The sequence below is a fragment of the Paramisgurnus dabryanus genome, chromosome 17 (assembly GCF_030506205.2).
Source record: "Paramisgurnus dabryanus chromosome 17, PD_genome_1.1, whole genome shotgun sequence".
Classification (NCBI taxonomy): domain Eukaryota; kingdom Metazoa; phylum Chordata; class Actinopteri; order Cypriniformes; family Cobitidae; genus Paramisgurnus; species Paramisgurnus dabryanus.
This window is the reverse complement of record NC_133353.1, coordinates 13,480,780-13,495,243: the sequence shown is the minus strand read 5'-3', so window position 1 is coordinate 13,495,243 and position 14,464 is coordinate 13,480,780. Positions and strand designations below refer to the sequence as shown.

General features: G+C 37.1%; 2 protein-coding genes across 2 annotated transcripts; both read right to left on the bottom strand.

Moving 5' to 3' along the window:
• Positions 1-1,421: 1,421 nt before the first annotated feature.
• On the bottom strand, positions 1,422-5,311 carry LOC135737425 (GTPase IMAP family member 3-like). The gene is made up of 2 exons (XM_065255244.1): positions 5,179-5,311; positions 1,422-2,296 (listed from the first exon to the last, which is right to left on the bottom strand). Exons 1-2 carry the CDS (start codon positions 5,309-5,311, stop codon positions 1,422-1,424), a joined length of 1,008 nt encoding a protein of 335 aa, XP_065111316.1.
• Positions 5,312-12,999: 7,688 nt separating this feature from the next.
• Positions 13,000-14,210, bottom strand: LOC141280966 (GTPase IMAP family member 7-like). The gene has a single exon (XM_073812482.1). It carries the CDS (start codon positions 14,119-14,121, stop codon positions 13,000-13,002), a length of 1,122 nt encoding a protein of 373 aa, XP_073668583.1. The 5' UTR covers positions 14,122-14,210.
• Positions 14,211-14,464: the final 254 nt, after the last annotated feature.

Here is a 14,464-nt window from a genome sequence, read left to right as displayed (position 1 = left end):
TGCGGCCCCCCACTCGGCTTTCCCCATTGCACACAGCTTCTGTGCACAGCACCTTCTCATCAAGCAGTGAAATGATAGATAATAGAAAACTGATTTGCAGCGGTGCAGAGCATTTATTTTTTAACTGCTCGTGCCAGCCCCCACGTTTAATGAAAAAAAAATGCTTTGCCTCAGACAGATGATGTCATGTTACAGTTTTACTTTTGTTCTGGAGATTCTGTCAGAGACTTTTTGATTAACGTGACCGAACACACACACGGCCAAATCACAGGCCAGTACATTTCATTTTGCTTAAATAGCACAGCACAAGCATCTGTTCCCTTACAACAGACAACATACAGTCCAACAGCTCACTTGCCACACGGCTACATTCGAGATAACATATTTGTGTGCGCCGCAAAAGACGCAAAATGAGAATATCCCCAAAAGGCGCAACTGCTAAATAATTTAATAAGCTAATCATTTAGCTAATGATTTTAGTTGTAATGAATGCCAACTAAGATTGTCTATAATTGTATTGTATTTTTTTATTTTTGTTCTTAAATTCATAGTTCTCAAATGTTAGTTTTATGGAAAAGTTGTTTTACACTTTAAAACTATTTTCAGGATTATAATTTAAAATGCCACTATCAAATAAACAAAAAAAATCAGCATGACACAGTGAGCGCATTAATATTGTGAAAAAATCATTAAACTTTTGTTTAATAAACAAAACTTTTATAACACATTGTTCCTGACTTAAAAATATGCATTACATGCATTTTTTAAAAATATTCATAAATATTTAATAAATAATTTTTTTATATTTATTCGGACTGTTTTTTGAGCTTGACTGGTTTTTTTATTGAGCTTGTTTTTTCACTTGTTTTTTTTGACCCATGTTATGGAATTTTTTAACCTCATTGAACTTGAATAATTATAGTCAGAACCCAATACAGTTTGAAATGATTTTTAATCTCTTGCAAGGGCATTCAATCTACATCATTCAAAGTGTGCAGAGAGAAGGCGAACAACTGCTCCGTGCTCACACATATTCAGCTGCTTCCGTTTTGCTAAACACATGCATCCTGTTTGCAGCTCTTTCTATTTCTACCTTTGTATAAAACATTAAGTCTGGACAGCAAGCCAGTAATTTCCCATCGCTATATGTCACGTATAGTGACTAAGATCAAGACTGAAAATGTAGCTTAGTTTACTTATGCAGCTTATACCATAAAACTCTTAATTAACATCAACAAATCATAAAACAGTAAAAATAAGTTAAGAAAAAATAAGTAAAGATAACATTTTCCATGACACCCACAAGCTAAATTAAATGGATATATTTAAGATTAGTAAATACATGTGACAGCCTCTTTATGGCTTTATAGTCACAAATCGTTTGAAACTCATTAGTGACATTAATAGACAATGGACAAAAGTTATTCGTTTTTTAAAAGCATTGGAGTGTAATCTTGATCAACACTGGAACAATGTTTTCCAAAACAAGGATAAACAGATCCCAAGAAAGCTCGTAGCCACTCTGTTGCTCCACGATGTGATTGAGATGACTTTGCCCATCTATATGTTTTTTCTTCTGCCTCGGCTCTGATCTTCTCAGTTGATCTGCCTTTTAATTCTTCTCTAAGCTGCTGTATTCTAACTTCATTGTATTTCCCTAAAGCTTGGAGCATTTCATTAGAATAACATTCTCTGTAACCTTCATTCTTCTCCACCATTTTGCTTATAGTGCTCAGTAGATTTTTTATCTGAACTTTATTGCTCCTGTATCCTTTTTTCTTATTATTCCAGTATTTGTTATCAATAACATGACAGGGTCCTCCACACTTATCCACCAACTGCTGTAACTCTGAATTCTTGCTCACAAATTGCTCAATGGTTTGATCTTCATCCAGATTATCACCATGAGTGAAGAGGACAACTGCATATTTTAAGACACCTTCACCAAACAGGCTTCTGATTTTTCTCACAATCTCTATCTCATGAGCTGTGTACGTCTCAACTTTGAGAATAATTAGGAAAGCATGAGGCCCAGGAGAACATCTAATAAAAGATATTATTATCTCTTTCTCCAACTCTTCATCGGAGAGAGATGTGTCGAAAACACCAGGTGTGTTGATATATGTGATGGATCTACCATGGACAGTTGCAGTTTGAGAGGCAGATATTTTAGTTACAGAAATAGGCTCACATTTAGCCTTGAAGAATTTACCATTTAAAATGGTATTTCCAGTTTCACTTTTCCCGCAACCAGTTTTCCCAAGAGGTATAATTCGCAGTTGTTTCTCTTCACGCCCTGTTGTAAAAGACGGAAATAGAGAGCGTAAAAATGATTCATTGAGCAGAAAAAAGCAGAATTAAAATGATAAAATTAATCTTCTTTTAAAATTTTTATAAAAACACATTGTGTGAAAATCTATTGTTTGTTTTTCTGTTTGTTTTTTTATTTCACCTGAAAACCAAGTCATACATTTGTTACTGTAAAATAATGAAATGGAAGAGTTCCTGATTCTCGAACTAAATTAAATGTTAAATTAAGTTTAAGCTTTAGCAGCCTGCATCAAATTTACGCCTCTGACAATGGATTACAGGACATTCACTGAAACCGCATCCTTACACTTATTCCTACAGTATGGTCCCTTGCCAGTGAATGATGCCTGATTGTTTCCTCACAACAGAGAACCAAACCACTTTTAAAAACATTTACCAATTTAGTTCTTCTCTGGATAAAGGAGCTGACAGCCTCCACCCAATCTAATGAAACCACCCAAACCACGAAACTTCAAAAAATCATAAATGACACATGCATTTTTAATATACACTTGACTTTATTTACCACGGTTATCATTAAGAATGATAAAACTTCTCACCTAAAGGATTATTAGGAACACCATACTAATACCGTGTTTGACCCCCTTTTGCCTTCAGAACTGCCTTAATTCTACGTGGCATTGATTCAACAAGGTGCTGAAAGCATTCTTTAAAAAATGTTGGCCCATATTGATAGGATAGCATCTTGCAGTTGATGGAGATTTGTGAGATGCACATCCAGGGCACAAAGCTCCCGTTCCACCACATCCCAAAGATGCTATATTGGGTTGAGATCTGGTGACTGTGGGGGCCATTTTAGTACAGTGAACTCATTGTCATGTTCAAGAAACCAATTTGAAATGATTCCAGCTTTGTGACATGGTGCATTATCCTGCTGGAAGTAGCCATCAGAGGATAATAATAATAATAATAATAATATAATAATAATAATAAACTTTATTTTCTATAGCGCCTTTAAAGTGCACATCTCAAAGCGCTTTACAAAAACAATTAAAACAACAGAGATACAACACATAATAAAGATTAGGATTAAAAAAAACATTAAAGAATATAAAACAAAGATAAGAGCAAACAATCAATTAAAAGCTAACATAAAAAAATGAGTTTTAAGCTGAGATTTAAAAATACCCAAAGAATTTGCTTGCCTAATCTCAATCGGTAGAGAATTCCAGAGTTTAGGAGCTGATGAGGAAAAAGCCCTGTCTCCCATTAGTTTTAAACGAGTTGAGGGAACAGTTAAAAGACCAGTTTCTGAGGAACGAAGATCACGTTTTGGAGTGTATGGAATTAAAAGCTCTGTCAAGTATTGAGGCGCCAAACCATGCAATGCCTTATAAGTAAGCATCAAAATCTTGAAGTCCACCCTAAACCTAATGGGTAACCAGTGCAAAGACTCCAAAACAGGAGTAATATGTTCTCGCACATTAGTTCTAGTCAGAATTCTTGCAGCCGAATTTTGCAAAACCTGCATTCTGTTTAGGGTAGCTTTTGACACTCCAGCTAACAAGGCATTACAGTAATCAATACGAGAGAACACAAAAGTGTTAATCAATTTCTCCGCAGTATTAAAAGACAGCATAGGACGCAACTTGGCAATATTTCTAAGATGAAAGAATGAATTTTTTACAGTATTCAGAACATGAGGTTCAAACGTTAGATTGGCATCAAAAATCACTCCTAGATTCCTCAACCTAGTCCGAAACTCCACATTTGAACCATCAAGAGTTAATGTGCTTGGCTCTACTTTGCGTAGTTGGTGAGGTGAGCCAACAAGCATAATCTCAGTCTTTTCACTATTAAGACAAAGAGAGTTTTCAGTCATCCATTCTTTCATCTTAAAAATACACTCAGAAAGAAAATTGACTGGCACAATTTCATTAGGTCTAAAATGAATGTAAATCTGTGTATCATCTGCATAAAAGTGAAATTTTAGACCAAGTGATCTCAAAAGTTGGCCTAGAGGATAGACGTAAATATTAAAAAGAAGAGGGCCCAAAATTGACCCCTGAGGGACACCAGACTGCACAACATTAACATCTGATCTAAAACCACCCATGGCTACAAACTGCTTCCGATCAGATAGGTAAGACTTAAACCAATTCAAAACGGTGTTAGAAACACCAAAAACTGTTTCAAGACGAGTAATTAAAATTGAGTGATCAACAGTGTCAAAAGCGGCACTGAGATCAAGTAGGATCAAAACTGAAAGACAGCCAGAGTCTGATGCGATTAACAAGTCATTTGTCACCCTTACCAGAGCTGTTTCTGTACTATGTGATTTTCGAAAACCTGATTGCAAAGGCTCAAAGAGATTGTTCTCAGTTAAATGAGAAATCAACTGAGAAGAAACTACTCGTTCCATAAGTTTAGCAAAAAAAGGGAGATTAGATATTGGACGAAAATTTGTGAAGTTCTCATAGTCAATATTTGGCTTTTTAGGCACTGGTGTAATAGCAGCAGTTTTAAAAGCCGCAGGTACAAACCCCGTACACAGTGAGTCATTTATAATACTCAAAAGAAAGGGACACAGTGAATCAAAACATGACTGAAACATACCAAATGGTATGGGATCTAATAGAGAGGTGGCTGCTTTCATTTTTGAAACCTCTGCTAACAGAGAGTCTGAATCAATTGTACAGAAATTAGACCACTTAGTACCAGAGAAGGAAGGAATAAAATCAGAAGAAGACATTAAAGTAGAATTACAAAAACCTCTACGAATTTGTTCAACTTTGGTGACAAAAGAGTCCAGAAACCTGTTACAGAGATGATCAGAAGCAGTAACATAAGTGACAGTTTTATGATTCAGTAATTTGTTAATGGAGTTAAAAAGTTGTCTAGGATTACTCTGACTGTCATTGATCATCTTAGAAAAGTAGTCAGATCTGGCTGAAACAATTCCAGCCTTGTAGTCTTGTAGGCAGTCTTTCCATATCTCGTAATGAACAGTCAGACCTGAGAGACGCCACCTACGCTCCATTTTACGACAAGATGTTTTCATCATACGTAAGTCATCATTATACCATGGAGCAGGGCCCATGAATGAAACAGAGCGTGATTTTAAAGGAGCAAATAAATCCAGGCCAGATAAGAGAGCCGAGTTTAACATAGAGACCCTTTTCTCCAGAGGGTCAGATGGAGTAAAACAACTTAATGAAGAATCAATAAAAACAGAGAAATCATAAGGATCAACTGATCTCCATTTCCGGTAAGTCATAATACGAGAAGAAACAGTGTTTGTGACAGGTATATGCATATCAAAAAAGACTGCCAGATGATCAGACAATCCTAAATCAATAGTAGACAACCCAGACACAAAAGACCCATTAGATATCACCAGGTCTAAAATATGTCCTTTGTTATGTGTAGTACAATCAACAAATTGATTTAAATCGAAGCATTCCAGCAAGGACGAGAAATCCTTTGTTAATGCACAATCTTTTTTGTCCATATGGATGTTAAAATCCCCTAATAAAAGGATTTTCTGAAATTTAAGGCACATATACGACAGCAGATCCGCAAACTCAGTTAAAAAGTCTTTGTTTGCTTTAGGTGGCCGGTAGACTGTAGCAATGGCAGTTGAATGACAGTCAGAAACAGTTAAAACAAGACATTCAAATGAGGAGAACACTGGAACAGCAACGGGTCTTAGATTGTATTTCTGATTGTACAGAACAATAATGCCACCACCTCTAGTGCCAGTGGATCGCGGGAGATCCAATAAACCATAACCAGCAGGAGTGAGTTCATTAAAGAGAAGACCGTCCGAATGTCTGTGCCATGTCTCGACTATACTTAGAAAGTCAAGTTTTTCTTCCAAAATAATGTCAGATAAAGCCACTGCTTTATTGTTGACAGAGCGAGCGTTGAAACATGCAGATTTTAACAGGCACGGGGATTCCAAAACCTTCCGTGAATGCTCTTTGCATGTAATCGTAGTCAAGTTGTTAAAATTAATTCCAGCAGGTTTATACACCAGATTGTGAGGTTTACGAAGAAATGCAGGGTAGGAAACAGCATCAGATGAGGAACAGATAACACTACGCCTTGAAGAGCGATGTAAATAGCGCTTTCGCCGGAGTATTCCAGCATCATCACAGCTAGCATAGTTATCATGTGCCAGATAAAAGTTCTGTTTCAATTTCAACAGTTGGCAAATAGAATACCTTAACGCCATATAGGAATCCACACTAATAGCAGCCTCGCAGAAGTGTAAATCCAGAGGAGGGCACCGGGAAAGTTTGTTCCAACAGCAGACGTTCAAAATTAGTAACAGGCCAACAGGTGAAGCTAAAACATACATCGTAATCCAGTGGTTAGGAATGTAACTCCAGTGTACGTAATCCAGTGATTCGAAGGGTAACTCAGTCTTTTAAACTCAGTCTTTTAAACTTCCTCAGACTTCCTCAGACTTTAAAAGCTCCAAAAGCTTTAAAAGCTCCAAAACCGTAACTTACTATTTGGAAGCAAATAAACAAACAAACGAACGGGAGCAAGGAGCGGCAGCCAAACGCGCCAGCGTTCCCCCTCAACCCTCAACCCGGAAGTTTTTCATGGATGGGTACATGGTGGTCATAAAGGGATGGACATGGTCAGAAACAATACTCAGCTAGACCGTGGCATTTAAACGATGCCCAATTGGCACTAAGGGGCCTAAAGTGTGCCAAGAAAACATCCCCCACACCATTACACCACCACCACCAGCCTGCACAGTGGTATCAAGGCATGATGGATCCATGTTCTCATTCTGTTTACGCCAAATTCTGACTCTACCATCTGAATGTCTCAACAGATATCGAGACTCATCAGACCAGGCAACATTTTTTCAGTCCAAACTGTCCAATTTTGGTGAGCTCGTGCAAATTTTTCCTATTTGAAGTGAAGATGAGTGGTACCCGGTGGGGTCTTCTGCTGTTGTAGCCAATCCGCCTTTAAAGGAATAGTCTACCCTTTTGCCATATTAAACTATGTTATTACCTCAACCTAGACGAATTAATACATATCTATCTTTTTTCAATGCGTGCACTGTACAGCGCGTTATGAATGTGTTAGCATTTAGCCTAGCCCCATTCATTCCTATGGTACCAAAAAAAGTTTTATTTTGTGGCACCATACTTCCTAGTATAACTCCTCATGTAACATTCTTTAAATAGGGAAAACACGGAAGTGTTTGGTGGCTTCCCTGTTTGGTACCATAGGAATGAATCGGTCTAGGCTAAATGCTAACACATTCACGATGCGCTGTACAGTGCACGCATTGAAAAAAGATAGATATGTATTAATTCGTCTAAGTTGAGGTAATAACATAGTTTAATATGGGTAGACTATTCCTTTAAGGTTGTGCGTGTTGTGGCTTCATAAATGCTTTGCTGCATACTTCGGTTGTAACAATGGTTATTTCAGTCAAAGTTGCTCTTATATCAGCTTGAATCAGTTGACCCATTCTCCTCTAGCATCAACATGGCATTTTCACACACAGGACTGCCATGTACTGGATGTTTTTCCCTTTTCACACCATTCTTTGTAAACCCTAGAAATGGTTATGCGTGAAAATCACAGTAACTGAGCAGATTGTGAAATACTTAGACAGGCCAGTCTGGCACCAACAACCATGCCACACTCAAAATTGCTTAAATCACATTTCTTTCCTGTTCTGACATTCAGTTTGGAGTTCAGGAGATTGTCTTGACCAGGACCACACCCCTAAATGCATTGAAGCAACAGCCATTTGATTGGTTGATTAGATAATTGGGTAACACTTTATTTTACGACCCGCAAAGTACCGCGTAATTAAACCGAATTTACAGCGTACCTATTTGTAACAACAGAGTACCTCTACAGTACGTACTTGTAGTTATAAGGGAATAATATTTTAAGTTTGGGGTAATAAGGGGGTAAGAATATATGGAAAATTATTCTCTAAGTATTTCATAACTACAGGGTACCTATTGTAATATTACGTGGTATGTATGACTTACGTCTATGGGTAATATGGTCTATGTGTAATAGTTTTTTTTTTTCATATTTGCTACTTACCTGATGAAGTGTTTTGTATAGCCTACAGTTGATGTCTACAAGCCACGTCGGCAAATAAAATATAACACACAATAAAAATAATAGCAACTTGTACCTCTTTGATCTGTATATGTATACAGGAGTTACCAGGTAACTCTTATATTTGCGGGCTGTAAATTGAAGTGGGGCTTATTCCCCGATTGTTCTGTGTATGTACCAGGTAACTCTTATATTTGCGGGCTGTAAATTGAAGTGGGGCTTATTCCCCGCTTGTTCTGTGTATGTACCAGGTAACTCTCATATTTGCGGGCTGTAAACTAAAGTGGTGCTTTGTTCACCTCTTGTTAATAAATGTTATAGGGTAAATACCATAAACATACAGAATATTGTTATTTTTATTTTAAAACAACTTATTTCAAAACATCTTTAAAACACTATAATTAAGCCAACACTTAATGTTTATTATCACATAACTTTTATTTAAAATAAAAAGTCATGACAATTTTGAATTGTTTTTTGCGGCTTGGCTTCCTCTGTTGGTGTTCTTGTCCACTCGGATGATGAGTTGATGTCGTCTCACAAATGCTGTTCTGCATAACATATAAAAAACATAAATGAAAGCCTTCAGTAAATGTTTCTTCACTGTGCCTTGACAGAAACAGAGTTTTCTAAGCCAGTTACGTTTATAAATTTTAGGCTTACTTATGTGCTAGCTAACCTGCTACCGTTAGCTAGCAACTTTCTTGAAAAATTGTTTGAAATGCGTGAGTCATGTATTAACAAAACCAGTCACCTTATCCAGCATGCGGAACCTGCTAACATCACTCGCAGCTGTACTCCACAGTGTAGAACGTTTTTAAAACCTCTTAAAGAAATTTCACCTCAGGATCGCGTTCCAGCAAACCTCCTGCAGACGACCGCGCGCTCTACACCTGCGCAGTAGTCTACGCATGTAGTCGTCTTTTGCTTTAGCGGGAGCTGATATCTGCAGTTGTTTCATTCTGGTTTGCCATTGCATAAATTATATTTGGCTAAAATACTTGTGTTTACAGTAAATAAATTGCAAAGCACCACTTCAAATATGTCCGCAAATGTAGGAGTTCCCTGGTAAATAGGGAATAAGTTGCTATTTTTATTGTACTAACCTTAAAAAAAGATAACCACATTAAATCAGCTTGACTTTTGTTATTAAAAGCAAGTAATATAGGCTACTAAAATAAAAGTGATATGCTGTTATATTTATTTGCCGATGTGGCTCGTAGACATTGACTGTATACAACATTCAGTAGTCAATATGAAAAATTCACAATAAAAAATAAATAAAACATAATTTCCCCATAGACTTGACTAAGTCATACATACCACGTAATATTACAATAGGTACCCTGTTGTTATAAAATACTTAGAGTATAAATAATTTATAATTCTTCATATTCTTACCCCCTTATTACCCCAAACTTAAAATATTATTCCCTTATACCTACAGGTTACCTACCCTGTTGTTACAAATAGGTACGCTGTAAATTCGGTTTAATTACGCGGTACTTTGCGGGTCGTAAAATAAAGTGTTACCGATAATTGCAATAATGAGAAATTGAACAGGTGTTCCTAATAATCCTTCAGGTGAGTGTATATCTTTCTGTACTTTTATATTGTTCTAATTCCTGGCTTTTAAGGAAAAGTGTTAAATGCCATCTCATTTGTAAGCGCTTTGATTAAACGTGTCTGCAAAACGAAAAAGTGTAAATGTACAAAAAATGAGAACAAACAAGATCTGATAACACATTTTTATTGATTGAATGGTGAAGAAAAATACATTAAAGAAAAGATTCCTCATGTGGTTTAGGAGCAACCAATGAGAAAGAGGCAGTATACAAAAACTAATAAGTAGCCTAACAAGTGACAATTACTTCACTTTCAATATTATTGAGGACAGTCATTTATGTTTCCGTTCGCATGACATTATATGAAAGTGACAAATAAATGATAACCCATAATTGGAATGTAACCCATACATAGAGTAGTGAACACACACACACGTAGCAGTGGGCAGTTATCACTGCAGCTTCCGGGAAGCAATGGGGACATGCTCAAGGGCACCTCAGTTGCAACCTGACAGTTGTTAAACTGGAACCTGCCGCTCCCAGGTTACAAGCCTGAATGTTGAACCATTAGGCAAAGACTGCCAAAAAATATTAACAGGTTGGTTGAGGAGATTTTCCAATTCTTAAAAATAAGAACATAACTTAAAAATAAGTACATGATAAGCAATTTTATGTTAACCAATTTTTTATGACACATAAGCTAAAACTCAAAATGATCAGGAAGACTCACTACTGGCATAGAACAGTTTTTGCTATTTTCAAAACACACATTACGATTGTCACGTAATCTCTCACATGAGCACAAACACCATTCTTATGAACAATGACAGCAACTCAAAACATATCAAACCCTGAATTATCCAAGACAAATGAACATGAATCTCTAACAAGTCTATTTATTTACTGAACAACACATAAAATAACAATCTTAAAATTTACTCTCATAATGCTGCCTCATGCAATGCAGTGTTGGGGGTAACGCATTACAAGTAACACACATTACGTAATAATATTACTTTTCTGAAGTAATGCGTAAAGTAACGCATTACTTTATAAATGTAAACGTTGATATTTGAGTTACTTTTTTAAAAAAAGTAATGCAAGTTACTTTTCTGTTTAATTAAATCAAATTAAAAATTAAATATTGTACTGAATTAGGGATCTCCCTATCCGATCACGTGATCGGAAATCGGCCCCGATCACGTGGTTTCAGACGCGATCGGAATCGGACGTTACCTTTCGATCAGGACTCGGATACACATGCAGGGTTTAAATTGGGCCAGGACCGTCCGGGGCTGAGCCCTGGCACAAAATACTGAAGGGCTCGCTCTTCTCCGCGCCAGTGTACTCGCTGCGCTGGTGCGTGTGAACTGACGCGAATATGAAGTGTTTTCATTCATAGGCTTCCCACGTTTGTGTAAAAATCGGGTTTTTACCACTCATTTAAAGGACGCGTTGATCGTTTTTGTCACTATGTGCTCAGTTAATCTATATCAGGACCCAGCTCTGTGTCTCACTCAGAACCTCAAGAACGGAGGATCACATTACACATTGTAGAGATGAGAGATAGAGAGAGAGGTAAAAATGGTGCACATGTTGAAAAAACTTAATAGAAGTCTAGAAACAAAGTATTAAAGTATGTATAGCCATGTCAATCATCTTATTACAATATGTTAACTAGATGACTGGATACAACTTATTTTATAATAAAATAATGTATTTTGATTATACCAATCAATTACGGCCTAACTAGTGATTGTTTAACTAACAGCTGACCAGCTTAGGGAATCTCTATGGCTAATTTATAAGACATACCCTATTGCTGAATCAGTATGTTGTTTTTCTTGTTAATTGAGTCTTTTTGGGTGGCCTATCTTATGCCTAGAATTAGTCAAGGAGGTTGATTCTTATAACTTCCTTCAAAGTTTGATCAATAGTGCATAATGACATGTGCAACAAATGCATATAGGGTGATAGACTCATAGATTTGCATAATTTAAAGTTCAGGTTTTAAAGTTTGGGTCAACCTGTGGCATAGCTTTAAAGCTGAAACTTATAAAATCCTATCAGAGGTCCAAAATGTCTTTAGAACACACCAATGGCATTGCTGTCATCAGGATAAAACATGTTACCCCTCGAACCCTCCCTCCTAACAGAGCATCCCCACAAAACAAACCCCAATTTAACCCCTGAACATATATACTATATTCTCAGTATTTTTTAACAAATCAATAGTTATGCTCTGGCACAGAGTTAGACCCTTTTGATTCCACACAGAAACAGCAATGCGTGCGGCATGACATAACGGAATATCCTGGATCTGTTTTTTCGCTCTTCTTTATTCTTTTTTCATTTATTATAGAAGTATCGGATCGGGACTCGGTATCGGCAGATAATCAAAATCAAATGACTCGGACTCAAGGGCAAAAAAACCTGATCGGGACATCCCTATACTGAATTAAACTGAACATATTAACTTTGAATTATGCACTCTGTGTGCCTGAGCGGGAACAGTTTGAGCTTGACATTTTTGCGATCATAAAAAACACCTGCAAAGCCTGAAAGAGATCAAGCCTCAGCCAAGTAAGAAAAAGTAACGCAAAAGTAACTTAAAAGTAACGTAAGCATGACCTTCCATTAAAAGTAACTAAGTAATGCAATTAGTTACTTTTTTGGGGAGTAACTTAATATTGTAATGCAGGGCTATTCAAATCTTACCCTGGAGGGCCGGAGCACTGCATAGTTTAGAGCTCCAACCCTGATCAAACACACCTGAGCAAGCTAAATCAAGGTCTTCATGATCCGTAGACCATCACAGGTGGGTAAGTTTAAATAGGGTTGGAGCTAAACGATGCAGTGCTCCGGCCCTCCAGGGTAAGATTTGAATAGCCCTGTTGTAATGCATTATATTTAAAAGTAACTTTCCCCAACACTGCTGGTAACTGGAAATCCTCCTAATGTTAAATTAACTTTTTTTAAGTGTGACTAAAAAAACAAAATTTTTTTGCAACTCATCAGAGCTTTGCATATTAATGTTAAAAGAACAAAACTATTTTATTTTTACTTTTGGTTTTACAGTAAAAATTTCTGACTTTTTTTTACATGCCTTATATGCTTGCCTTATTGCTCCTTGAACAGTCTGTTCTCCATCTACAGCTTCATATGCTGTACGACCTCCAACTACTGCACCCGCAAGTACAACACCTCCAACCACAACACCTGCCACTGTGCCAGGATTCATTACTGACAGCGCAGTTGCTGTAATTTTTGTAGCCACTATAACCTTACCAAGACTGATATTCTTGACTGCAAAAGCAATTGACGTGGGAATTCCTAGCAGAGCACCCAGCAAAACCCCTGTTGCCACTCCTGCAAGTCTCACTGAGAGTTCTGTGTGCACTTTGTTCTCTGCCTCATCTCTGATTTGCTCTTCTGACAGTCTTCCATTTGATTCCCTATTTATCTCATCCTCCGTCTCTTGCATTTCTCTATTCACAATCTGTAGCATTTCATTAGTGTAGCGTCCTCCTTCATTCCTCTTTACCATGTTTTCTATAGTATTCAGCAGCTTCTCTACCTGAACTTTGTTGCTCCTGTATCCTCTCTTCTTATGATTCCAGTATCTGTTATCAATGACATGACAGCGACCTTCACACTTATCCACCAACTGCTGTAACTCTTGATTCCTACTTACAAAATCCTCAATGGTCTGACCTTCATCAAGATTATCACCATGAGTGAAAAGGACAATTGCATAGTTTAATGCATCTTCCCCAAATGATTCTGTGATTTCCCTCACGGTTTCCATCTCCTGACCTGTGTAAGTCTCAGCTTTGAGAATAATTAAGAAGGCATGAGGCCCTTGAGAACATTTAATGATAGACCTTAATATCTCTGATCTCAGGCTGTGCTCAGTGGAAACTGTATCAAAAAAGCCAGGGGTGTCAATGTATGTGATGGGTCTCGCATTGACAGTAGCTGTTTTTGAGTCACATGCTTCTGTCACAGACACTGGGAAACATTTTGTGCTGAACAAATTTGGAGAACCTAAAATAGTATTTCCTGTATGACTTTTCCCCGTTCCTGCTTTACCAAGTGAAATAATTTGGAAACCTTCCTTTACAGGCCCTGTGGAAAAAGAGAATTCTGAAGATTTTGGACAATTACTCATTTTAACCAAAAGTTCATAAACCTCTCTGCCTAATCAATTGCTTTGTTTTGTTGTTTGCTCATGGTGGCTTAAAAAGTAGCCTACCATTTGCTCTTCTCCATACTGTTCTTCTTACTGAGATTAAAGTACATTCTGTGTCATGCATCACCGTTTAGGCACATGTGGGCTATAATGATCATGGAATTTCTTTTCATATCTTGCAAATTTGAATACCAACACAGTACAACTTATCTGTATATCTCTTTCATCCCCTTGTGACATTTTAGTTAAGTATCTTGTTGTTCCCTTTCAGTCGGTCACTATCATGACCGATGTATTGGGAACATGCTTCAGCGGGACCAAA